Source organism: Nyctereutes procyonoides, unplaced genomic scaffold (assembly GCF_905146905.1).
Source record: "Nyctereutes procyonoides isolate TBG_1078 unplaced genomic scaffold, NYPRO_anot_genome, whole genome shotgun sequence".
NCBI lineage: Eukaryota > Metazoa > Chordata > Mammalia > Carnivora > Canidae > Nyctereutes > Nyctereutes procyonoides.
In genome coordinates this window covers 13,014,399-13,041,541 of record NW_026575082.1, presented here as the reverse complement: position 1 = coordinate 13,041,541, position 27,143 = coordinate 13,014,399, and the positions used below count along the sequence as shown (strand labels likewise).

The following is a 27,143-nucleotide window of genomic DNA, read 5'->3' as shown; positions in this document are numbered from 1 at the left end:
AACCACAGAATAAATTCTGCTTGAGCTCATTGTTAAGTCCTTTTTATGGGATAGGAATTACCTGCCAGGAGAAGCTCCACACAAAAACATACACTCCATGCAGGAGAGCTCGGGAAATCTTGGGATGATTGTGCTTCAGGCAAGGAAGCATCCATCATGGCTAGAATCTTTCTGTCACTGCTGGGATCTTTCTTTTTGAATAACTGTGTACCATGCATACATACTGAAACAGAAATCTTTGGAACTTTGAATGTGACACTACCAACTTGAACGTGCCACAGTTATTCTTTTTAGAAAGAGAGCTTATTTTCTTAAATAGAGATTAGACTGGCAGATGTTTCCTCATTAGCAGGGCATAAGGAGGTTAAGAATTAGGCACTTCTCCAGAAAGCACTGGCCATTCTGGGAGTCTCCTGGATGCACAGTGGCAGGCTCTGGGTAGCCTTTAGAGGGACTTCCTTCTCAGGGCTGTCCTTTCTGCCAGGCGGATGTAGAGCTGAATCACTAAGGACACAATGGAAAGGGAGGGGCAAAAAGTGAAGGCTTTAAATTTCCTCTCCAGGGACACAGCTCCCATCTCACCTGCCAGATTGTCCACTTCACCCTGGAAAGCAACAAAGGTAAAGAGAAGTATTTCTGTACTTCGTTATTTCAGCTGTGCTTATTGTCCGAGAGGAGCAAGATAAGAGCAGTAGAATATGGCAGTTGGACAGGTGTGTAATGAGCTAAATGAGGGTGAAGATTATTCTTTGATTGAGTGTGACTTTTGCTGATCTCTCGATGAATACATGCTTGTTAATACATTCACAGTGAGGATATACATTTTTAAAATCCTTGAGGCAGGCTGACTTAATTTCAAACCTCTGATTGGTTTAGCAAAATAGATCTCTGTTGATATTTTCTCCTTACTAATAAACTTACTCAGAACAGAGTTACACATGGTTCTGGTCTCTGCAGGATGAGCCTTTTCTTAGTTCCTAGAAGATCTGAACTGCACTGGAGTGGCCTATGAATGACCTGACGTGTTGGGAAGAATGCCTACTGTGTTCTGTCCTCTCACAAAATTTTAGTGACGGTATCCCCTTTAAGACATGTTTCTTCCTCACATTTCCTGACTGCTTTCTTTTTTCCAGAAATCCTTCTTAAACTAGAAGGGCTGCAACCTTGGACATCCTTTCCCTGTTTTTCTCCCATGACAGCTTCCAGGTGGCATATTCCTTTTGCTTAGGAGGGATTTTTCTCCATCTAAAAATAGACAGGAAGGTGCACTAAAATTTTTTCTGCAATTCCTTCCTTCTCTGGGAGCTCACTTCAAAGTCCTTCTACTCCTGGGGGCACTTCAGCTTCCTCTCACTTCCTAGGTGGGGCTTTCTCTGGGGTCTGTGCACCTGCAGTAGGATTCTGAGTTTCTTGGGACTTCTGTCTTCATGGGATCCTTTTTTCTGAAACTGACTGCATAATATTAATTAGAGTAGAAATTGTAAAATATTTATACTGCTGATTTCTCTAATACACATCCATTGTTGGGTGACTGTGCAAGACATGGATGATTTCACGGGTAGGTTTTCCCTGCCCTCAAGGAGCGCTAAGTCTAGGGAGGAAGATTAACATACTCAGTGAATAAGAATCTGTAAATTCATCCACATATTTGTGTCTCAGTGTCTCACAGAGACAACTACTCAGATGTAGAGGAAATGGTCAATTAAGGTTGCTGCATAAAATCCGTTGAACACCAGAATAACATGGACACTCTTGTGCTAACAGCCAGAGGGGTGGAATTTTGGAAAGTGAATGATGAAAGTAGGGCTCTGAAGAGCTAAGTTAATGATAGTGAAAACTCTGTCTTGCAAATAACCGTGCCAAATACCAAAGTTCATGCATTAATTCTAAGTATATATTCCCAATAATTTTTGAGAAAAATCTAAACCGAAAGCTTTTCTTCTTGGTTCTGTGAATTAAATGCATGAAGAGCTAGATCTTACTGTGAAGTGAGAAATAATACTATATTTAATAACCATTAATTATCAGAATAAGCCTATTAATGCCTTGTATCTTGAACAAAATTTCTTAATTTTTCTAGTAAGACGCTATTCTTATAGGGATAATAATGGTAATGCCATAAAAATAAAGCCATTTTACCTCAAATAAAAGCTTATCTGAGTAGAATCCAGTGGCAAATGGGAAGATCATGGGTTTCAGAACAGATGGACCTGTGTTTGAATCATGGCTCCACCACTTACGATATGTGAATTCCCAAACCCTCACTGCTATCTCTGGAAAACTTGGGTAATATGACCCATCCTGTAGGACTTAAACTCTGAATAATGTATGCAGTGCTTGGCACATACACGAACCCTGTGATTCAGTCATTTCCTTTACAGAGAAATCTCACACAGGTGTGTAAGGGTGTGTGTGTGTGTGTGTGTGTGTGTGTGTGTTGTGTGTGTGTGTGTGTGTGTGTGTGAGGATGCTCATCATAGCTCTGTTGATGATGGTGTGCAGGAGGAGGCCATATGGTTGTCTGTCACTGGGGAATGGATAGGAAAAATGTGAAGGCATGAAAACACAGTTCTTACAAGTAACAGATAATGTTTCCCGAGTAACATGGATGAGTCTTAAAAATGTAGTACTCAGTGAAAAAAAATTCAGTGTAAGCTCATTTATGAAAATGAAAAATGCATAAAGTAAGGAAACATATTTTTAAGGACTCATGTAAATAAAAGAATACACTTTAAACAAATTGTAAGTGTTGCGTATGGGAGTGGAAGAGAAAGGAAATGAATTGGGTTGAAGTCAATAAGCAAAGAAGAGAATTGTGGCCCAGTGATCACTGTGCCAAGAACTGAGGGTGTGGTTACTCAGTCCTCTATGCTTATGGTTAAAAAACAGAGAAGAAACAAACATTAATATAAAAGTGCAGTGCTCCCATAGGTGGTCAGTATATTTCACATTCTTTTCCTAGGTGCCCCCAAAACTGTAGGGCTACTGGAACTCTGACATGCAGGCAGGCTTTTTATAATGACAATGTGACATAGTTTTAAGAAGAATAAATTTACATTTACTTATAAGTCTGAAGTCTGAAATTGCATTCTAGAACCTGACTCCATTAGCTAACTCCATTAGAATCAGCATGAAGAGCATATGGCTTGGACATGCTTTATTATTGGACCAAAATTGAAACCATTATTAAAATAACTAAATAAAGAGCTTTCAAGGATATTGTTATTATTAGAGCTGTTACAGAGAGCTGTATTAAAATTAACTTGAAGAACAGTGTCCTCTTAAAGGCACATGTTAGTATTCTCATTAAATAAGATTAGCAAAACCTTTGTATTATACCTTTAAAAAAACTGTCATAGAGAAAAGAAAAATACAGTCCAGGCTTGTTATAATATGACTCTTAGGCTCTATTATATTATGCTGGGTGGTCTGATGATTGGAATAGGTAGCATCTAGTCCTTAATGATTATTTTAGGACAACCAGTTTCAGTTACAGGGATGTGTCATCACTTTTTTTGCCATATAAATTTGGTAGGTCATTATTTTGAAAGTTCACAAGTAACACGTTTCCTTTCAGTCTCTTGTTGCCTGAGAAATGCTGAGCTGTGCACTCTCCTCCCCACCCCAGATCTGAGGCCTTCCTTCACCCTAGGCTTGGCTTTGTTTGGCTCTGAAGGCACAAAGCACTGTGTTTTAGTGAGAGGTGTGACACTAATGCCTAAATCAGTAACCAACAGAGTCACACCCCAGAGAACACACTTCCAGCAAGCTCAGATCAGATATGTCCTGGCTGAAAACAAGGCAAGTTAGTAACTGAAATAAGTATTCCCCAGGCAGAGATAATAGACTGGCCATCTGTCATAATAGCCTGGAGAATATAGGTCTAGACTTGGATTCTACAAGAGTGCACAGCTGTAATCTAGAAGACGAGAGGAAGAAGAATGAAGTACTTCAGACTGCTGGGGGGACTAAATGAGGGAAAAGATGTAGCTGTGCTAGAAATGTGTGAATGTGAGGTAGGTGGATAATCAGTTCCTGGCAAACAAGGGTGTATAAAGAAATCCCTAAAGTAAGTTAGGATGCCTTTAGGTGCAAGTAACAAAAGACTCAACCAAAGTGAGTTAAAATATAAGGAAACCTCCTCTTACATGACAAGAAATCCCAAGGTAGGACAGATTTGGGGTAGCTTAATCTGTCTACTAAGTGGTGTGTCAACAAAGACTCTGGTTCTGTCCACCTTTCCTCTCTGACATCTGACTTAGCCTCTTGGGGCTGGCACATCACACATGGTCACACAATAGCTGTTGTGATAGTAGTAACATGAAGACACAACAACCCTGAGAGGAAGAAGAGGGCTGGCCTGAGAGTCTTTTATCAAAGGAAGGCCTCTTCTAGAAGTCCTGCAGTGACTTTTTGTACTTACTGGCAAAAATCATGGCAGCTTCCAATCCTAAAATTCTACTTATTTCCCCAAAACTTGATTGAGGAATAATTGACAAATATATATTCAAAGGGTACAATGTGATGATATCATACACATAAACATTGTGGAATGTTTCCCAAGATCATATCCATCACCCCATATAGTTAACTTTGTGTGTGTGTGTGTGTGTGAGAGAGAGAGAGAGAGAGAGAGAGACAATGCTTAAGAGCTACTCTCAGCAACTTTGAACTGTACATCATTTCCATATTTTTAACTTTAGTCACCGTGCTGTACATTAGATCCTCAGAATTTATAACTTAAAATCTGTACCTAATTAGTCACTCATAAGGGATAGACAATTACCTCAATTGACTTAAGCCAATCAAGGCTTGCTCCTGGGGCCGGGGGAGCATGAAACCTCCTCTGAAGTACATGCCTAAGTGAAAGCTGCTTCATGAGATCTGTGTCGTCTTAGCACAGAAGGGAAGGGAAGGGGAAGGGCTGAACAGCAGGCAATCCATTTTTTACTGTGCCATCTGGGGAGAATTTGAAGGTATCCACAAAGAGAAAAGTGTTCTTCTCTTGTGAGGCCATGAAGATGGGCAGCCTAGTGGGGCAGCATCTCATTTGGCTGAACTTGTGTAGCTCAAGAATTTTTCTATACAAATTCCAGGATGAGGGAGGTCTAACAGCATAGACAGTGAGTGCACAAAGACCCGATTCCTTCTCATTGTTCACTGCAGAACAATGTTAAATGTACACAAATGGCACTGAGACAGCTTTGAATTACGGGTCGAAAGGAATAAGATCTTCCATTCATTAGAATCTGCAACTACTGTGAATTCCCGCCTCCAGCATTTACAGATCTCTCAAAAACAATGAATATGTAATTTTTCATGAAACAGTGTGCCCAGACTTTTATATTCATGAAATGTAGTAATTGAACTCTGTAGATTATCTGTACTTCCAAGTGATATTCTGAGATCTTTCCCCCCATCTGTTCTCAGGTAGTGTTGAGCATAAAATGGATACTCTCAGCACAGCAAACACTGAATTTTGCCTTGATGTGTTCAAAGAACTGAACAGTAACAACGTAGGAGATAACATCTTCTTTTCACCACTGAGCCTGCTCTATGCTCTAAGTATGGTCCTCCTTGGTGCCAGAGGAAACAGTGCAGAGCAGATGGAAAAGGTATGGAACACAGTGAAGATTTCCTCATGGCCTAGAGGTCATCCATGCACCCCTCTGGGTCAGCCAAATAGTCACATCTCTAGAAATTCTTCCATCTTGTGAAAGAAGAAACATCTGGGGAAATAATATTTCTTAAAAATGAATAATGGCATAAATAATGTAATAATTATAATACAAATATCCTAATACATGCAACACAGTCTCTTCCTTGCCATCAGTGCTCTCACACCTACACTTCTGCAGTGTACGTTAGAGTTTATTTTTCCAGTGATTTAAATATTACAGAGAACACATGTGTGGTACTATTCTTGTCCTCTGGAATTGTAAACTGCACTAAAACTTAATGGGGACGCCTGAGTGGCTCAGCGGTTGAGCGCCTGCCTTTGGCTCAGGGGGTGATCCCAGATTCCTGGGTTTTATTCCCTCATAGGGCTCTTTGCATGGAGCCTGCTTCACCCTCTGCCTGTGTCTCTGCCTCTCTCTCTGTGTGTCTGTCATGAATAAATAAATAATATCTTTAAAAAAAACCCAAAACAACAAAAAACTTAATGATACTTTAAAGGCCCTCAAGTTTTAAAAATTATTCATCAGTACATTTGAAGTTCCTAAGAGTCCTGTGTGGCAGGTAGGGGTTGTTATCCCCATTTTACAGATGGGGAAACAGAGAGACTAGGAGAAAAGGGGTAAGTTTTCAGGTCACACAGGCAGATGTATAGTGATTGTTCCATTGTATGTATTTTTTTATAATAAATTTATTTTTTATTGGTGTTCAATTTGCCAACATACAGAATAACACCCAGTGCTCATCCCGTCAAGTGCCCCCCTCAGTGCCCGTCACCCATTCACCCCCACCCCCCGCCCTCCTCCCCTTCCACCACCCCTAGTTCGTTTCCCAGAGCTAGGAGTTGTATTTTTAATTGCTGTGGAAAGTTAGATGAATATCGCTTCACAGCCCTAGGATACTTACATATTGTACTGTCATTTGCCCTTTATTTCTTTACTCCATATTTTAATGCACTTTCATGATTTTCTTTCTCTCAAAATAGGTATTGTATAGGGACACCATGTAACGTTTTACATGACCCTGGATGGGCACTGTCCTAGTGAGCGGCCTGAGGATGGTAGGAGGGAGCAGAAGAGCCTGTGATAAGAGCTCTGTCCCTGGAAATTGACAGAGGGTGGTGGAGGAATATCTGTCTTGTGCTCAGTTTCTCTAGCATGAAACAAGGATAATAGTATCCACTTGTAAAGCTGTTGAGAGTTCAGTAAGATACATGAAGGCTTAGTTCAGTACTTAGAATATGACATCACTAAATGTTAGCTATTGTTGGTCTTTATCTGAAATGGAAAAAGAGATGCTTGTAAATATTCACTTTTATATACTCTGTTGCTTTTGATGCCAGTCAATCCCTCTTTTTCTTTCCTAGGTACTTCACTTTAATCATATGACACAGTCACTAAAACCAGAGTTCAAGGACTCAGCTAAGGTATGATAATATCATTGCTGAACTGTCAAATGTTCTAACAGAAGAGCACCAAGAAATTATAGTACGGGGGTTAAGGAGCAGAGCCTCTCTTTAGTCCTTAAGGGAGCTAGCAGTGTCTCGCTTGGTCTACTCCTTTGGTCTTCCTGATAATCACTATGGCCTATAGAGTTAACAGTGATAATAATGATGGTAACAATGATCAAGTCCCCCAGATTTTATCATATGATTTATTATCATCCTTGCTCAAACTTTATGTTCTTTTATGGACTGTGCCATAAATCTCAATATGGGATTGAGTCTGCCAGCCTCATCAAAAAGTGGTAGCTTTTTGTCAGTGGGAGCACTAAGAAAGGACCCTGATGTCTGCCTATAATTAGACCCCCAGGAAAACAGGGCCTGAGGCTGCCCAGCCCATGTTGCCTGGGACCATGGTCCCTGCTCTTTTCTAGTAGGAGAATTCCTTCTGACATGAAAATTACATAGAAGTCGCACATGAAGACGGTAGTGTGTTTGACCATGATTGATTGGGAAAACACGTAAATGCATATAGGTTCACAGAATAGTTGCTTCACAGAACCCTGCTTGTTGTGAGGAAATGAAAGCTCGTAATTTGGGAAACTTTGCTTTAGGAAATGTAGGCCTACCCCTATAATGTCCTTGAGTTCAGTTGCATCAAAACTGTAGGTCTAACAAAATTGCTCCCATGAGGGTCAGATGGGTGAGTGAGGTCAGGTCACTGAAATGCTGAAGTGTCTGGTTACATGGTTTCATAGAAAACTGAGACATTGAAAGTAGTGTGATAGAGAAGAGATGATTCGATAGGTACAGGGACAGCAATATAACTTGGATCATCATCCTGAAGACCCCACTGCAATCTCTTTATGAAGACTTGTGCTTCTGGACTAACCTATTTGGGCCAGCAAGCACTTGTGTGTTTTGCAATAGCTTACAGTTCTGCACACAATCTGTGGGAGTAAGGTCACAGAGTGTTGAGATTAGTGTGCTAGAGGAAATCTAGAGAAGGAACATGCTTTAAACTCTCCTACTCCTTGTTTGTTAGTATTCTCTACTCTTTTATTCAGAGGCAATCACCTTGCTCTCTCCTTATGTTTTCACACTATTTATAACCCTCTAATGGCAAGAAATCAAGCAACTTAATACTCCATTCTTTGTTTACTGATGCTTCAGTGCAGCCAAGCTGGAAGGATTCACTCAGAGTTTGGAGTCTTATTCTCTCAAATCAACCAGCCAGACTCTAACTATACCCTCAGCATGGCCAACAGACTCTACGGGACAACGGCGATGGTGTTCCATCAGGTATGTTCATATGGAATGCTGGCCCACAGCTCTCTTGGCATCCTCTAAATTCCAGACCAAAAAATAAGTGAAGAGTGAGAAGAGCTACATGAAATTCATCTTTAAGAGATTAAATTTGAGCTGACTTAGAGTTTCAGTGAAATGGTTTTGCCAAACTCCCATTTAAAGTTGTGAAATATCACATAAAAATTTTATTTCTGCAAAAACCACCGAAGTTGTCCAAGAAGCAAGGTCATGGATGAAGCACAAAACAAAGTAGTTAAGAATTCTCTTGTGGATCAGAAGAAAAATGAGTTACATCTCCTGTCCCTTTTTCAAAGGTCCTTGATGGCAGGGTACCAAGAATCTGGAGAGTGCACTGGACTGGGAGCCAAGAGATCTGAATTCTATTCCCTGTTAGACATATGACTTTGCACAGGTCACTTTTATGTTTAAAATGAGAGCATTAGACTTAAGTTCTTTCTAGCTTCCAAGATTCTAACACTATAACATTTCCCAACAGTATTGTAATATACAGTTTTATTGAGTGCTTACTGTATGCTGTTCACTGTACTTAATGCATTACAGGTATTATCACATTAACTGTCACATATATATAAGTACAAAATTACCATTCTAGAGTTGTGAGGCAGATTCTGAAAAGTCCAGTTGACAAAGGTTACAGAGATAATTAAATGGCAAAGCCTGAATCTGACCCTTGACCAAATCTATCATCTTGTTTTAATTGCTGTGTCATCCTGCTATGATTGAGGTGGAATGCTAGCTGGAGTGACATAATTTTTATTTGACCTGTTTTATTTACATCTGAGCCGACGGAGAGCAGGATGGAGTCCTGAATGTCTAATGTTCTTCTCTGGTCTGGTAACACATTCCGTGTCTTATAGTTGATTGTCAGAATTTTTGCAGCTTGGGGTAGCCCATCCCAAACTATAGGTATTTTGGAGGTATTTCCTTCTACTGTCCTAAAGGCATAGAGGGAATATTTTATGGGGTACCTGCTGCTGAAGTGGTAGGGATGGATAGTGATGGTTCCTGAAATTAGAACACTCCTCTCACCCCTCTGCCTCCCCAAAATAGTGATCTGGGTATAAATAACAAAGAAGTGTGGATTTGGAATAATGATGATCCTATCTATTCCTGAAGCATGAAGCTCCTCATTAGTATCATGAGGATTGTCATAATCTGTTGCATGCATGAAATATTATTATTCCAGGATTCTCTCTGGAAAAACTTTCATCTCATGGGCTAAGGGCAGTCACTTCAGCATGTTCCACCCACAGTTGGACCAGCTGAGGACAACAGGCTCCGAGTTTGCTGTTATCAAGCTTTCTTTTTATTCTATACTGGATTTAGGGCCAAGAGAACCCAGTTAAACAAATGGCAAGCCAAACTCCAGGCAGCCACTTTCATACCTGCCATAGTTGTAAGTCTTATATCATCCTAATCAGTTCATGGTGGAGCTCTGGGTCCTGCTGGACTATAGGAGGTATGTTCCCAAGGTCTCAAGAATGGAATGGCAGGTAGTTTCATTTGGGTCCGTGTAAATTTGGCTGCTGCCTTGGCAGTGAGGCAGTGGAAAGTTGCCATATCTAGGAATTAAGGACCATGGGTGAATATCAGTGATAAGTCCAGAATATCATATGGTGGGGGGGAGGATTTGGGAACTTGGTTAAAAGGAGGGCTAGGCTTTAAAAAAAATTTAAAAAAGGAGGGCTAGGTTCTTTATACTAGATTTGCACACTATTTTTCTTTGGATGGTATAGGTGAATAAAATAGTTTTTTAAGATATTTTTGTTCACATTTTATATAAAGTTGAAAATTACGTACAATTACATACAACAGAGAATATTATTATCATTTTATCTCTAGTGGCTTTTGGGGAGGTTGATACACACACACACACACACACACACACACACACACACACACACTGTGGGAAGACCTAACTCTCCGTTAGACCTCAAACAAGCAAAATGTAATCACTCTGATCCTTACTCAGGTAATCACTCTAGATCTCAGTTTTCCAATCTAGAACATAGGGCAGTAACTCCCATTTGTCTGCTTCGAGAGGACAGAGTAGTGAGAGTGAACTGCCACTTGCCATTTTGCTTTGAGCATTTTAGAATGAAGAATGCCAGTGATAAGATGGAAGAAGCAACCAGAATTTCTGAACATTCCTTTTGGAAAGCTTTATTTAAATCCATTTGTTTTATTATGAATAAGTACATATGGTTTCTGCTTCCTTCCAGACATATATACATGAGCTGCTTTTATCTCCGTTGTAGATTTTAGAACACAGAGAGCTGTAAGCTTTTGCTTCCCTTACACTATTTTTGTGTGATTATTCTTTCTTTTACAGCAATATTTAACTTGTTCTGAGAAACTGTATCAAGCTTTGCCGCAAACTGTTGATTTTGAACAGTCTCCAGAAGAAACCCGGAAAACTATTAATGCTTGGGTTGAAAGTAAAACTAATGGTAAGAGTAAATCCCACATGTGTCTCCCAACCTCATTCACACTGTTTTGATAAGCTCCCTGAGTCAGTGCTGACAAGGAAGCTGGGTGAAGTTCAGGACCCAACATAGGCAGGTCCAGGATGGAGGAAATGGGGGAGTATTTTGGAATATTTGTAAATGTCCTTTACAGTCATTTGTCCTGATTGGGAGCTAAGCCAAGTGACTCTGAGAATGAGAAGAATGCTCTTTCTACTTTATAGAGTGTTGTACATTCTGCAATTAAATTTAATGAAATTTAAATCTACCTTTCACGATTTTAAAATAAACCTTCTAATTGTCAAATATTTATTTAAAGCAGGTTAAATATTTAATTTTAAAGATGTATTCATTTTATTATTTTAAAACATCTAGTTAAGATTTAAAGAAAAACAAATAGAATAATATAATGAATCTTTTCTGACCCCTCAGCTGCAGGATTTATTACCCAAAGCCAATCTTATAGCTATACCTCACCCTTTGCCCACTACCTCTTCCAGGACAAATCCCAGGTACCATCTTTTTTTGTCAGGTTGTTTCCTCTCAAAAATATTAGTTATTTAAAAGAAAATGCCACCACACGATTATTACATAGAGAAAATTAAAAATAATCATTTAATATTAACAAATAGTGAGTTTTTCTGTTTCCCCAATTGTCTCTTCTGTTTGAATCAGGACCCAAATAATATTTATACTTTGTAGTTGGTCAGTATGTTTCTTACATCTTGATTTTTATTTTGTATTTTTTTAATTTTTAAAAAGATTTTATTATTTATTTGAGAGAGAGCACATGCAAATGAGAGAGAGAGAGAGAGAGAGAGCGCAAGGGGAAAGGAGGGACAGAGAGAGAATGAGAATAGACTCAATGATGAGCAGGAAGCCCCATGTGGGGCTCGATCCCAGGACCCTGAGATCATGGCCTGAGCCCAAGGCAGATGCTTAACCAGTGGAACCACCCAGGACCCACATCTTGATTTTTAAAGTAAACTTTTTTTTTATTGAAATACATGTACTTATGGAAAAGTTCATAATTGCTGTTCGATGAATTATCACAAAAGTTCATAATTGCTGTTCGATGAATTATCACAAAGCAGAAATTGTCACAAAAGTGAATGCCCTCAGGTAACCTCCTTCCACCTCTACCAGGTCAGAGAAATAAAACATCGGTTACTGAGAAGGGCACACTCCAAGGCCACTTTTGTGTCTCCTCCCAGAAACTAACCCACCCTGTTCCCAAACATTAAGACTTCTCTGACTTCTTTTATTATATATTAGTTCTGGCTATTTAAAAATTTCATGTAATTGGAATCATAAAATATATATTTAGGGTTTTTTAGGTTTTTTGTTTGTGAGATTCATTCATGTGACTACAGGATGGCATGATTTGCTCATTTTCATTGATGTCAGTTTTGTTCTCTTAAAATACCTAAATATGTTAATCCAGTCTACTGAGTCTTAATGAATGCTTGGGACATTTTTAGTTTGGGTCTATTATGAATAGTGCTGCTATAAGCATTACGATATATATCTTTTGGTACATATATTGTATGTGATTTTGTTGGATGGATACCTTGAAATGGAATTGCTGATAATACAAGGTATATATATACCATTTTGGTACTTATGTTTTCAAAAGTGGCTTGCTAATGTACTTGCCCAAGAAATTAATGATAGTTTTATTTATTCCTCAACTTTGCCAACACCTGTTAAGTCTTATTAACTTTAGTCATTGTAGTTAATTTAACTTAATTTAATTTTATTTTTTAAAGATTTATTTATTTATTCATGAGAGACATAGACTGAGAGAGAGAGGCAGAGACACAGGCAGAGGGAGAAGCAGGCTCCTTGCAGGGAGCCTGATGCGGGACTTGATCCCAGATCCCAGGATCACGACCTGAGTCAAAGGCAGGTGCCCAACCACTGAGCCACCCAGGTGTCCCGTAGATTGTTTAATTTTAATTTGCATTTCCTTTATGAATGAAGACATTGGGCATTTTTCATACACTTCATATCTTCCTTTATAAAGTGCCTATTTGAATCTTTTGCCCATATGTAAGGATGGTTTGTCTGTTTTTCTCTTACACATTTTTTAAAAAGGATTTTATTTATTTAAGAGAGGGAGAATGATGAGGAGGGGTAAAAGAAGAAAGAGAGAGAAGCAGACTCCCTGCTAAAGCAGGAAGCCCTATGGGGGATTGGATCCCTAGACCCAGAGCTCATGACCTGAGCCAAAGGCAGAGCTTTAATCAACTGAGCCACCCAGGCACCCTGATTTTTTCTTATACATTTTTAGGAGTTGTTTGCATTTACTGAATATATGTGCTGCAAGTAATTTCTACCATTTTGTATCTCCCCCTAATGGTGCCTTTGATGAATAGAAGTTCTTAATTTGAAAGAAAGAAGTAAAATTTATCAATATTTTCCTTTATCATCAGTACCTTGGCATACTTTTAAATAAATCTTTTGTGCACTCCTAGCTCATGAAAATATTTGTATAATTATCTACTAGAAGCTTTGTTTCACTCTAGTCAAGATTCATTAAAAAATTCATTTTTTCATTCATTTTTTCATTCATTCACTCCACATGGACATCTAGTTGACATCGCACTATTTATTGGGAAGATGATCCTTTCACCATTACACTACAATGTAAACTTTATCATAAATCAGATGACCACATATGTGTGAATCTGTTTCTGGGTTCAGTGTGCTTCATTTGTCTATTTATTCTCATGAAAATACCACCATTATAGTGGCTTTGCAGTATGTTTTGATAGCTGGAAGTGTTAAGTCCAATGTTGATCCTGTTCTGGGGCTGCCTTGACTTTGCCCGAGTTTTTGCATTCCATATATATTTTGTTTATTTATTTATATTTAAGTAAGTTGGCACACATTGTTACATTAGTTGCAAGTTTACAACATAATGACTCAAGTTTATACATTATGCTATGTTCACCATAGTTATAGCTACCATCTATTCCAATACATAGCTATGAAAATATCATTGACTATATTCCTTATGTTGTGTTTTTTATTCCCTTGACTTACATTCATTCCATAACTGGAAGCCTCTATCTCCCTTTCTTCTTCACCCATTTTGCCCAGCCCCCAGCCTGTCTCTCCTCTGGCAACCATCAGTTTGTTCTCAGCATTTGTAGGTCTGATTCTGCTCTTTGTTTTATTCATTTGTTGTTGTTTTATGCAGCTATAAAAAAGGAAGAGACCATGCCATTTGTGACAACGTGGAGGACCCAGAGGGTATTAATGCTGAGTGAAAAAAGTTAGACTGAGAAAGGCAAAATATATGATATCACATATGATATCACCATAAGTGATAAATCCATACGCATTTTAAAATCAACTTGTCACTTTTTGTTAAATATACTGGTTGAAATTTTAGTCGGAATGATATATATTTATCTATAGACTTGGAGAGAACCAGCATCTTTATAATATTTAGCTTCCAATCCATTTCCATGAGTTTATCTCTGTGTAGGTCCTCTTTAATTTTTTTCAATAACATTTTGTGTATCTCCATGTTAATGTTTTGCATGTCTTTTGATAAATGGTTTTCAGATATTTGAAATGTTCATGGAATTTTACCTAGTACCAATTATTTTAAATTTTATTTGTTCATGTAGAAATATATAATTGGCTTTCATATGTTAATATTGCTGAATTCTCTTAATTCTAGTTTATTATTTTAGATTTTCTATAAATACAGTCATTTCCTCTTCAACCTTTCTTGCTTCTTTTCTTTTCTTATTGGCTAGTGACTGCAGCTGAACAGAAGTACTGATACTGGGGCGTCCTTATGTTGTCTTGTTTCTGGACTTCTAGCTTGTTTCCAAATGGTTTTTTTTTTTTAATTTTTATTTATTTATGATAGTCACACAGAGAGAGAGAGAGGCAGAGACACAGGCAGAGGGAGAAGCAGGCTCCATGCACCGGGAGCCCGACGTGGGATTTGATCCTGGGTCTCCAGGATCGCGCCCTGGGCCAAAGGCAGGCGCTAAACTGCTGCGCCACCCAGGGATCCCCAAATGGTTTTAATAATATATATTTAGGTATAATGTTTGTTGCAGGTATTTATATGAATACATTTTTTTCAGATTAAGGAAGTTTCTTTCTACTTCTTGTTTGCTAAGAATTTTTGACACAAATGACTAACCATATTGTATTTCAAAGTCTTTTCTGTATCTATTGAGGTATGATTTTTCTTCTTTTTTTATACTAATTTAGTGAATTACATTAATTGATTTTTAATGTCAAACCAAACTTTTAGTCCTAGAATAAACCAAACTTGTCATGGTATATTATACTTTTTGCTTTATACTTTATTATCTCTAGATTTGATTTCTTAATATTTTTCTTAAAGATTTTGCACCAATGCTCATGAAAGGATTTGACCTTAGTTTTTTATTTATTGAATTATTTTTGTATCAGTTCAGGTATCAAAGTTATACTCACTTTATGAAACTAGTTGGTAAATGTTTCTCCTCTTTTTCTGATTTCCAAAAGAGAGTTTATGTAAGGTTAGTGTGCATTTGTCTTCTTTAAATATTTGGAAGAACACACTTGTGAGCCCTCTGTGCATGGTGTTTTCTATGTGGGAAAATTTTAATTAGAGATTTGATTTCTTTAATAAATAGAGGCCCATTTCTATTTTCTGTCTTCTTGTGTAAGTTTTTGCAAGGAATATGCCCATTTTATCTGAATTTTCAAATGTATTAGCATAAACTTGCTCATAATAGCCTAGTATTATCTTCTTTATGTCTTATGGATATATAGTATTGTCATTTTATTTCTGGAAATCTAAATTGTACATTTTTCTTTTTTTTCATATTTCTTTTTTCTTAATTAGACTTACGGATTTGTAGTTTTTTAGTCTTTTCAAAAAATCAACTTGTATTTTCTCTAATAAAGATTTTTTATTACATTAATATTTATGATTATCATTTATTTCCTTCTTTTTACTATGTTGGTATTGCTATTCTTTTTTTAGTTTCTTGAGATGAACAGTTGATTTTCAGATCTTTTTTTAGTGTGTGCATTTAGAACAGTGGCTTTGCTTCTAGGTGTCATTTTAAATCCATCTCATAATTTTCCATTTGTTTTATTTTCATTATAATTTAGTTCAAGATATTTTCTAATTTTCGCTGAGAGTTCTTCTCTGAATCATGGGTTATTTAGAAATGTTCCATTTATTTCCAAAAATTTGGCTATTTTCTAGTTGTTTTTTTAGTTATTGAGTTTTAGTTCTGTTATAACCAAAGAATATAATCGTTCAATTATTTGAAATTTATTGAGACTTTTTTACAGTAAAACAAATGTTTTGATTTTGATAAAATTTTTATGTGCACTTAAAGATGTATATTCTTTAGATATTGGGTGAGATGTTTAATTTTATCAGGCCAACTTTGTTAATTTTGATGTCTATGTTTGCATATCCTTGCTTATTTTTATTCACTTTTTTTAATCATTTACTGAGAAAGCTGCATTAAAATCTTCCACTATGATTGTGGATTTTTCTCTTCCTCCTTTTAGTCATGTCCAGTTTTGCTGTGCATATTTTGAAGCTGTGTTATTAGATGCATAGATATTAAATTGCCATATCTTCTCAGTGGATTGGTCCTTTCTTTATTATGAAACACCTATACCACCTTGTCAGATACTGAACTTTAGTAATATTTTCTTTAGCACTGAGAGACCAAGAGTAGTTTTTAAATTTCTAGTATTCACTCTCTTCTCCTAATCTAGCTTGGGGCAACTTTTGAAACTTCGTTAGACCTTGAGGGAAAAATTGTTCAGAACTCTCTGTTGAGCTCATGTGTCCATGTTTCTCCCAATCGCTGGGATCTTTAGCCTTTCAGTGTTGGTTGCTTGCTTCTTTGAACTTTGTTTTTGGTCTTTCCAACCCTTTTATGATGTTGACAGTTTTACTCAGCTTCTCTGTCTCTTTTAGTCACTTTCTGTTCAGATTTTCACCTCTCCATTGCTTATGTTTAGCAGTTGCTTCAGAAACAACCCAGTGTAGAATTAAAAAAAAAAAAAAAGTATTCAGCTTTCCTTATCTTCTTGCCAGGGATATTGGTCTGTTATAAACTGCACTATCAAAGATATCTCTTTACATTTGTTTTTATACTTTAATAATTTCTCTTTTGAGCTTTTAGTTATTTCCTTTTCTTTTTTCTCATACTTTCCTGCATTTTCTCATAGTCTAGATGATGATGACTACCCCTTGAAATGTCATTTAATAATGTTCTCTGTTTTTATATTTCTCATAAATTGGCAGTTAGACTTAGAAACTTGATAAGATTCTGGTGATTTTTGCTTGTTTGTTTGTTACTTTTGACAGATATTCTTCATTGGAGGTGTTGTGTTTCCATCAGGAAAGAAAGAATGTCTGGATGCCTCCTCTCCTTTTTTTTTATGTTAGTGGCCTCTGATGATAATTGCTTACATCCATTATTTCATTAGGGATTTTAAAGTTACAGTATTCCAATATTTGCATTCTTTATAAGCTGGAATATTTCTACATGAGAAATTTCTCATAAAGTGTTTGGTTGTTCTAAGTACAAAGAAATTAATATTAGAAAAACAATAAAAAAGCTAGATTCTTTCTCTTCAATATCAGCTCCAAAACAACTTTTTTCTTTCTAGTCAGCAAGTTTTATTTTTTTTTTTAAGATTTATTTATTTGACAATGAGCGAGTGGGGGGTGGAGGTTGTTGCAGAGGGAGAAGGAGAGAGAGACTTAAGCAGACTCTGCACTGAGTGCAGAGTCTGATGCAGGACTTGATCTCATGACCCTGAGATCACTATCTAAGCTGAAACCAAGAGTCAGTTGCTCAACCAACTCCACCACCCAGGGGCCCCAGCCAATGAGTTTTCTTTTAAAAGTATCATTATGAATTCATAAATTTAAATATTTTGAGATATTTCAATTTACTGTCCCCTTTTAGTTATGGGACTATAAATTGGAGTCAAAAGTCCTTTTGACACTGCCCTTGGAAGAATTTGATATCTACCTTGTTTCCAATTTGACCAGATGTTCCAAGCTCATGTCCTACTCCTGACCTAGAATTTCATGCTTCTTGAGGGAATCCTGGATCATTTTAATGATACATGATATTTAGAGACCGTAATCTGGGTACAGGAGTACTCATTGATACCAGCTTGATTCTTTATAGGCCTTCTCAGTGAATACTTTTTTCAGATTAAATACAGCTTAATTTCTTACTGATATGACCAGTTAAAATTAAGACTCATATGAGTTTTACTTAACACCCCCCCTTATACCTATTTTTCTTTTATCTTGTGTCCAAAATCCCAGATTCCAGTGTCACCAATATTATTGCAAAATCACATCATCCAACATAAACACGACCTCAAAATAACAATACTAATAAAATATAACAGTAGCTTAAGATATTTTTTACAGTTCTTTTTTGTCCTTAGAGTACATCTGTCCCACCAGAGATATACAAATTCCCATGTTGAAATAATCTCTCTCTGGGTACTTGTGCCATCAACTCATTGTACCAGTAGTTTCTGAGGTTCATGAATGTAGACAGTCTTATTCCTTGATTCCTTGAGAAATAAAATTAGGATGAAATAATATCTAAATATTAAATTAGAGCTAATTGCATTTATGAAGAGCATGTCAGTAATATAAAATAAATACTTCTTTGAGCCTAAAGACCACATTTCTAACATATTTGTATCTTATTATTTCATTTACCAGTTATGAACTCTCAACAGTATTTTATTGATGACAGACTGATGGATGTTATTCAAGTTTAGTAATAGGTGACTAGATTGAAATATGTATTTATTCAATTCTTTGTATTATGTTAGAAAATGCTTGGAAAGGTCTACAATTTTTTCGGATCTGTTAATTTACTTAGAACAGTAGTGAAAAGATTTAAGTTTAGAGTCTGATGTTCCAGATATCCCTATGTTTCCTCTTGATACATTATGTTCCAAAAAGGTTTTATAAATTGCAGTGCACCAGAGTGCACCAAGAGGGTTTGGTGTTCAATCTAATTGGTATATTTACAAAGTAAGATACACCTTGTATATTTTTATAAATTCTGATTATCAAATGTGTATTTACTTTAAGTCTTGGTATATACTTGTGATACACTAATTGCTAGTACATTGTAAGAATGAATCAATCTTTTGAATGCTTAAAATATTTGGATGTGGTGAGTTGCTGGAAAGTATAAAGCTTGATAAATATTAAAAGGAAGCCATAGAAATTATTAAAATTAAAAAATAAGTAGTAATATATAGGAAAGCATTGGATATAACTAGGTATAAGACAAGTTGGTCATTAGCTACTATACTAACTACTTAGTATATTGGATGCCATCTTCTGATTAGAAATAACAAAGCATTCAATTCTTGGACATAAACTTCATTTGACAAGGACAGCCTCAATGGCCAGGAGATAAAGCAGTTCTCCTGGCATCTCAAATTTATAACTAGTCTTAAAAAAGAAATGGTTCCAAAAAAAATAAAAATAAAAATAAAAAATAATAAAATAAAAAAGAAATGGTTCCAAATTTCTAGTAACTTTTCAACTCTATAATCAATAAACCCAAGTTCAAATCCAAGTACATTAACTGTTTTTTGTTGTTGTTTGTTTGTTTTTATAAGGAAAAGTCACAAACCTCTTTGGAAAGGGAACAATTGACCCTTCTTGTGTAATGGTCCTGGTGAATGCCATATATTTCAAAGGACAATGGCAAAATAAGTTTCAGGAAAGAGAGACAGTTAAAATGCCTTTTCAGCTAAATGAGGTAAGTATTTTGTTTTCAGACTGATGATAAATTCTGAAGAATGCAATAATTATTAAAGGATGATTTAGAAAGTTTTAGTGAAAATACTGGTCTAGGTTTCCATAGGTTTCTGTGATTGTGTTCTCTCTGAATTTTATTTTCATTTTTCCTCGTGAGGTGACAGTAACCTTTCTCACAGGGCACCTAACTGGAGCCTTCGAGCATTGGGGCCGCCGTGGCAGAGAAGAGAACCTGTTCTCTCCTCACTGTTCCCCTATCCATGCATGCTTTCCACACATGCTGTAGGCTGTTTTCTCAGCACAACAAAACTATACTATTTTTCTCCTAGACAGTCTCCAATTGGATTAAAAAGGAAAATGTTCCCATGATGTCATTTTTCCACATAAATCATTTTAAATGTTGGCTTTGTTTTGGTGAAACATTATTATTATTATATTTATTACTATACATATGTATTTTATGTATAGGTGATGATATGTATTATTTGAACTAGTCAGGCTCTAACAGTGACTTATTTTAAAATAAAAAAAATAACCTTCACAGAGAAAAGTAATATGGGGGCACTTGTTTATATTTTATCCATGCCTTTAGTGTTAACGCAGAACTGTATGTTAGGCAAAAAAATCAGTGTACATACCTGTACATGCACATATAGAACTAGTCTACCTAATTATAACCTTTGTTTTTAAATAGGGTAAAAGCATAATTGTGGAAATGATGTATCAAACTGGAACATATAAATTAGCCTTCATAAAGGAGCCGCAGATGCAAGTTCTTGAGCTGCCCTATGTTAACAACAAACTAAGCATGATTATTCTGCTTCCAGCAGGCACAGCCAGTCTAGAACAGGTAAAGAATACTAACACGTGAGAAAGCATCTGTGCTTGTACCTGCTCTTCCCAACTATGTGTACCCCATGATGCTGATGTGCTCGGTTCCTAATTCAGTCACACTCTAGGTTCAGTGGTATTTATTGGCCCAGGAGCTGTGAGAGGGGATAGGGACTCTGGTCCCTGCCTTCAGGACAGTGTATTTTGGGGGAATAATCTGTTCTTAAATAAAAGAGGGCGCAAGGAGGCAAAAGTACCATCTTGTACTAATACCACACCTACGGTTTACTTGACATTTGGGAAGCATCTTTCTGTGGTAATGAGCTTGTAATGCTCGTTAGAGTCTTAGTCCACAGAAATCTGCTTAAACCATCTTCCTCCCATTGAGTTTTTCCAGCATTTTATATAAATGCTTTCATGAGCTAACCATCCTTATTACCATTCTGGTTTTGTGGGGGGAAATGAGTGCCACAGACATTGAGGACAGGTCATGATGGTGGCAGGAGTTTGGGTCTAATACCCTCTTCCTGGTTGCAGCCAAGGCTACCCAGCAGAGAAGCAGGCAAGCCACTAATATGGAGCGACTGCACTTCCTCCCTGGCCTTGCTAGGACTTCCCATGCTCTGCAGGAAGGAGAAACAGTTTCTTAAGAGACCAGCTGTGCTTCTGGGATCTTGAGGAAGCTGCCCTTGCCCACGGATGGGATGGCCACAGTCAGAGGTTTCTAAGTCAGGGAGTGCCTGATTGAGGTTATAGTGTGGCACAGTTGGTTGGGGGATAGGGAAGGCTTCTTGGAACACCTGGGTCGGGATGTATGCATTTGGACCTCTAGGAAGAGAGGCATGGCTGTGGCCATGAGAATAGATGGGATACTGCTGTGGCCAATTCAGAGGGCCTTGGACCCCTGGGTGCCTGTGGTGGGCTGCCATGGGAAGATATTTGGAAGCACAGATAGCATTTTGGGAGCAGTTTAGAAGTGGTCTTTATCATCTTGTGATACATTCATTTGTTTGTTTATTCATTCATATACCAAACATTGCATGTTTACTCTATGCTGAGAATTCTAGTGGGTTCTGAAACACAAACATGTGGTTCCAGCACAGAGTTATAAATATCATATAATAAGTACCATAATACACAGCAAAAAGTCCTGTGGCAGTAGAGAGAGTAGAGAATGAGGGGATTAAAGAAAGTTCCTCATAATCTTGATGCCACACACTGGAGGAGTAGAAGTTGAATAGGTGGAATTAGGGTGCCCCATTGTTCTAACCAGAGCGAAGAGCTCATGCAAATGCCTGAGACATATGAGATTGTGAAACAGATTTGCATCACAAAGTCATGGTAACTTGGATTAGGGTAGAGAGAGGCAAAAGGAAAAGATAGTTATGAAGAAAAACCACCTTTACTTTATGTCTGATTGTATATTGTCAGGATGGAGTGAAGGTGACAAAAAGTTTTCAGCTTTTATAGTTGAATGATGGGATTTGGCCTGCCAGAAGGCTGGCTGGAGGGTTTCAAATGCCCAAGGGGAGAGCTTACACAAAATTGTGACACTGGGTGGAGGGCGAGAAGCCGGGTTGTGAGGCTGCATGGCTAGGTGGAGGCAGGAAGAGTGTGTAGAGCTGAGCTTCAGGGGTAGTGGAGTGGAGACAGTAGGGGGCAAAGGAGAGAAAAGTGAAGCAGAATGAAATGAAGAGATGCTGGGCGTCACAACAGCCAAAGGAGAAGTGAGTCCATGATGGGGGGTATGATTCACAGTTTCTGGTTTGAGAACCGAGAAGAAATGGTGAATTCATCCAGGAGACACAAGGGCTCCAGAGGCAAGAAAGGGATGTAGGTGAAGCCTACAGGGAGTTAAGGCAGTGGACTATAGGATACACATTTGAGGCGTTGACTTATGAAACATGGATAAAAGGTAGACGATAGAACAGGGAAGATGTGGCTAAGTGCGAGATTCTTTTTCCTTTTTTTTTTTTTTCAGAGAGGACTTCAGTGCATTTCAAAGTAGAAAAGAAAGCAATACATTGAATCATTCACACAAGGAATTATAAAACCAACAGCATTTTATACACGTTTGGCTCCTATGGGCTCATCTGTGTTTTGCCTTGTAGATAGAGAAGGAGCTGAACACGAAGACATTTAACAAGTGGACCAGCTCTGCTAACATGGTGGAAAGGGAAGTTGAAGTCCACATTCCCAGATTCAGACTTGAAATCAAGTATGAGCTAAAGTCCCTGCTAAATTCTCTGGGCATGACAGATGTCTTCAATGAGATCACAGCTGATCTTTCTGGAATATCACCAGTTGATGGCCTATATTTATCAAAGGTCATCCACCAGTCATATGTGGATGTCAATGAAGAGGGCACAGAGGCGGCAGCAGCCACTGGGGACAGCTTTGTTGTGAAAAGACTCCCCATCCGGGCTCGGTTCCTGGCAAACCACCCCTTCCTTTTCTTCATAAGACTCAGCCATACCAACACGATCCTCTTCTGTGGCAAGCTTGCCTCTCCCTTAAACAAGCAGGCTTGAGCAAGGCTCAGAGTCACAGAGGAGGGGCAGGGACAAACCCATGACTAACAGCAGTTCATCCCTCACACACCTCTGTACCTCACTCTGCTCATCTGCAAAATGGGGCTAGGTTTTCTCTCAACTTAGACCTTGAATTGGTGGACCTTAAGATTATGGAAATCATGGAAGAAGGTACATTTATGAAAAAGCTTCTCTGGTTCTGTTATCTTTGGGGCCTCATGTAAAGGATATCTGGGTGACAATCAAGTCAAGGAGACTAAATTTAAAGGGTTAGATTTGTTTGACTTGTATGTCTCTATGATCTCTTGACCAAGAGGAATCTACCTTCAGAAAAGCAATTTGAGGGCTTCAACTTTGGTTCGATTTTTAAATATAATTTTCCTTGCATGTACAACATCATGAATTTTAGTTCAAAATTCTGTATTCACTGTAATAAATACATAAATTGCTTTCACTTCTTTAAAGATTTTTAATGTACCACAGCAGTTAAATGATTTACGAAAAGAGACTGAATAAGGAGAGGTCTATTTAAGTGAACATTTTCACAGAATTATTGGCCAGGTGTTTTCAGCCCTAAATTGAAAAACAGATTTTTCTTTTTGCATCCCTCTCTCCCTTCCTTCCTCTCTATTTTTTTTCCTCAATGAGTAAAAGTTCAGAAATAGCAAAAAGCAAATCAATAAGAGTTCTATTTAAAAAGATTTTTATTTAAATTCTTTTTAAAAAGCTAATTCTTAAAAAGAAATCCTCCTTATAAAAAAAAAAAGAAATCCTCCTTATTTTCTCTTCAAGATAACATGAGGTGATAATCAGATAATAATGGTTGTCATACATTTACTGCCTTCTCAGTGCCCTCTTGGTAAATGCTTCCTTCCAGACTTTCTCAGAGATGTGAGCAAAGCAGAGGAGCCCTTCAATTCTCCCTTTCCTAACTGTCTTAGAAGAGGCAGTCCAAAATCAGCCACAGCTTCCTCCTGAGGTGCTGGGACACCCTCTTTTACTATTGACAGTAGTGTCAGCTGGTGATTGTTTTCCTTTCCCATCAGGGCACTGAAAGATGGGGCTGACTTTACTTTTAATAATAGAGATGTTATAAAGAAGCTGTCTTGCTGTACCTGCTACCCTACTGATCCTTTATAAGCCCACTTGTCACACGGCAGAAAGCCAAGAAGCCACCTCGGCCTGCTTCACAGAATTACCCGGTAGTCCCTGGGCACAGTGGGTTAAGTGTAGTACAGTGAAGAGACTTGAAGCAACAATGATGGGTGGGGGAAAATAAGAGTATCTTGGCATCTACTTCTCACTTTAAACATCGTGAAGAGACAATGAATAGTACCGGTCCAGTGAATGCTGGGTCCTTTGACATGAACCTGACATGTGCTGCACAAGAGCAGAGAGGTACCATGTAGACTGAGCACTTTGGGCATGACCATCGCAGAGCCACATGACACTCACTTGGGCTGGCCTCCATCTGTTAAAAAGACTTAGAATGAGTGCCCACTCCCAGGCTGCTGTCCTGGAACCCCAAAGTCCTCCTGGAGGAATGGGAATTGAGCTGATGGTCATCATTAGAGTCACAGCAGAGCATGCTTCTCACAGAAGGGCCTTCAGAAGCACTATGTAGGTGCTGGGCTAGGAAAGGAGGATTCAGTGACTAAATCAGCCCCTGAGAAGCAGAGCTGGATTGATGCTGGAATCAGGATCTGGAGCCTCTTGGTGAATGGAGCCAAGAGCTTTTTAGGGCACCCGGGCTGGGATGGGGAGAACACAGCTATTTTCACTCTTCAAAGAGCTAATGTTATGCATCAGTTATATCTCAGTAAAAAAAAAAATGGACAAAGGACCTGAATAGACATTTCTGCAAAGAAGACATCCACGTGGCCAACAGGTATATGAGGAGATGCTCGACATCACTAATCATCAGGGAAATGCAAATCAAAACCACAATGAGGTATCACCTCACATTGTTAGGATGGTGATGTCCAAAAGGAAAGAGAGAACAAGTGTTGGCAAGGATATAAATAAAAAGGAACCCTTATGCACTGTTGGTGGGAGGGTAAATTGGTTTAACCATTCATTACTGGCCACAGTAGAGAGATTCCTCAGAAAGTTAAAAATAGGACTACTGTATGATTCAGCAATCCCATTTCTGGGTACATATCTAGTGAAAATGAAATCAGTATATGCAAGAGATAGCTGCACTCCGATGTTCATTGCAGCATTATTCACAATAGCCAAGACAGGAAAACAACCCAAGTGTCCATCACTTAGAGCCATAAAACTATTCAATATGATACTGTACTGGAGGAGACATGTCCTTATATGTTTTTCTAATCTCATAGGATGCACAGCACAAAGAGTGAACCCCAATGTAAACTATGGATTTTAGTTAATAACAATGTATTTAAGTAATTACCAATTTAACTAATAATAATAATAATAGTATTGGCTCATCAGTTTTAACAAATGTATGACACCAATGCCATATGTTAATAATGGGGAATTTGGGAGGGGCAGCAAAGGAGGTACATGGGAAGTCTTTTTGCTCAATTTTTCTATAAACTTAAAACCACTCCCCCAAAACTTAAAGACGAATAATTTTTTTAAAAAAGGAAGTGGGAAAAAAAATAAAAATAAAAATAAAAAAGGAAGTGGGGGAACGCTTGGGTGGCTCAGAGGTTGAGCATCTGTCTTTGGCTCAGGGCGTGATCCCACGGTCCTGAGATCGAGTCCCACATCAGGATCCATGCATGGAACCTGCTTCTCTCCCGCCTGTGTCTTTGCCTGCCTCTGTCTCTGTGTCTCTCATGAACAAATAAATAAAATCTTAAAAAAAAAAAAAAAAGGAAGCGGGGAGGAAGATCTCCTTTACCTGGATTTCAAAAACAAAACAAAAAGCCTACTTTTATCTTAGATGTTTTCTAAGAGTATTTTGTTTTATTTCTGTCAGTTTTATTCCCTTTCATGCTTTAAAGCTTTCTGAGTTTGTCAGTGGTCTTTTCCCCCTTCTTATTTTAAGAAACTGAGCCTCCGGATGAGTGTTTGGTATACACAGTGTGACAGTGACTCAGACAAAACTGCTGCTTTCCTAACCAAGTTCATATCCACACCTTAATGCCCCGGGAAGCCAGGTATTACCCCACGGCCAGTAAATAGCATCAAAACAACCGGAGTCATGGTGCATCAGTGGAGCATAGAACATCAAACTTTTCTTGGGTTTCTCTGATCCGAGTGGCCTCCTCCATGTGAAATAGTTCAAAATTAAAAGACCAAATGAAAAAAATCACCACCTGGATAGTGGTACAGTGAGAAATTTGTGTATTTACTGGTAAGTATAGCTTTTTCCCCTTTACTTCTAAATCTCTCATTTTTTTCTCAGAAATTTTCAGGAGCATAATGGAATGGCAGGCATGAAGATTTAGTGGAGACCATCTTGGGTGGGGGAATCCCTACTCAGATTTCTGCATTGAGGATTCTTGCTCTTCCCTGTGCTGTCCTTGAAGTCCTGGATTAATGGCGTGACTATAATCCTGGTAGGACTGGCTCATGCCTGGCTTACCTCTACTGCCCTTGTGTAATAATCAATAGTTTCCTATTTCATGCTCTAAAGTGTCCTGGTTTGGATGATTAGTATATGGCTTTCCTACCTTAAAATTACTGGATATTAAGTCATGGTCTGAGGTTATCCTATTGAGTAGCTGTTAGTTACCTACGGCAACAGAGAAAGAGCTGCTGGTAGGAGGCTCCAGTTCTTCTGGTAACAATAACACTGATGCTCGACCAGCTCTCAATCTTTGCTTTAGTGTCCCATGTTCCTTTGATTCTCTTCCTGAGGGCACCATCCTTCTTCTTGCTGTAGGATCATTCTGCAGGGGTTTACTCCTTATTTGTCTTCTTCTGAGATAAGCTTCTCCTTTTATTTCTTTCCATTGGTGGCACTTGTTTCTTCTTTGTGGCGGCAGAGAAAGCAGAGCTCAATGAGGCACTGAGCCACCCTCAACCAGACCCAAATAGTCACGTATACCTCCAGCCAACACCAGATTTGCTGTCCAAGAGTGAATGGC

The 27,143-nt window shown here is 38.1% G+C and overlaps 1 protein-coding gene across 2 annotated transcripts; it reads left to right on the top strand.

Moving 5' to 3' along the window:
* The first annotated feature begins 565 nt into the window (after positions 1-565).
* LOC129514543 (serpin B11-like) lies at positions 566-23,533 on the top strand. Of its 2 annotated transcripts, none has more exons than XM_055333206.1 (8): positions 566-620; positions 5,431-5,615; positions 7,043-7,102; positions 8,291-8,419; positions 10,779-10,896; positions 19,576-19,718; positions 20,412-20,567; positions 22,660-23,533. In XM_055333206.1, exons 2-8 carry the CDS (start codon positions 5,448-5,450, stop codon positions 23,077-23,079), a joined length of 1,194 nt encoding a protein of 397 aa, XP_055189181.1. In that variant the 5' UTR covers positions 566-620; positions 5,431-5,447; the 3' UTR covers positions 23,080-23,533. The 2 variants fall into 2 exon arrangements, with proteins under 2 accessions (XP_055189181.1, XP_055189182.1); XM_055333207.1 differs by lacking the exon at positions 566-620 and adding an exon at positions 628-713.
* Positions 23,534-27,143: the final 3,610 nt, after the last annotated feature.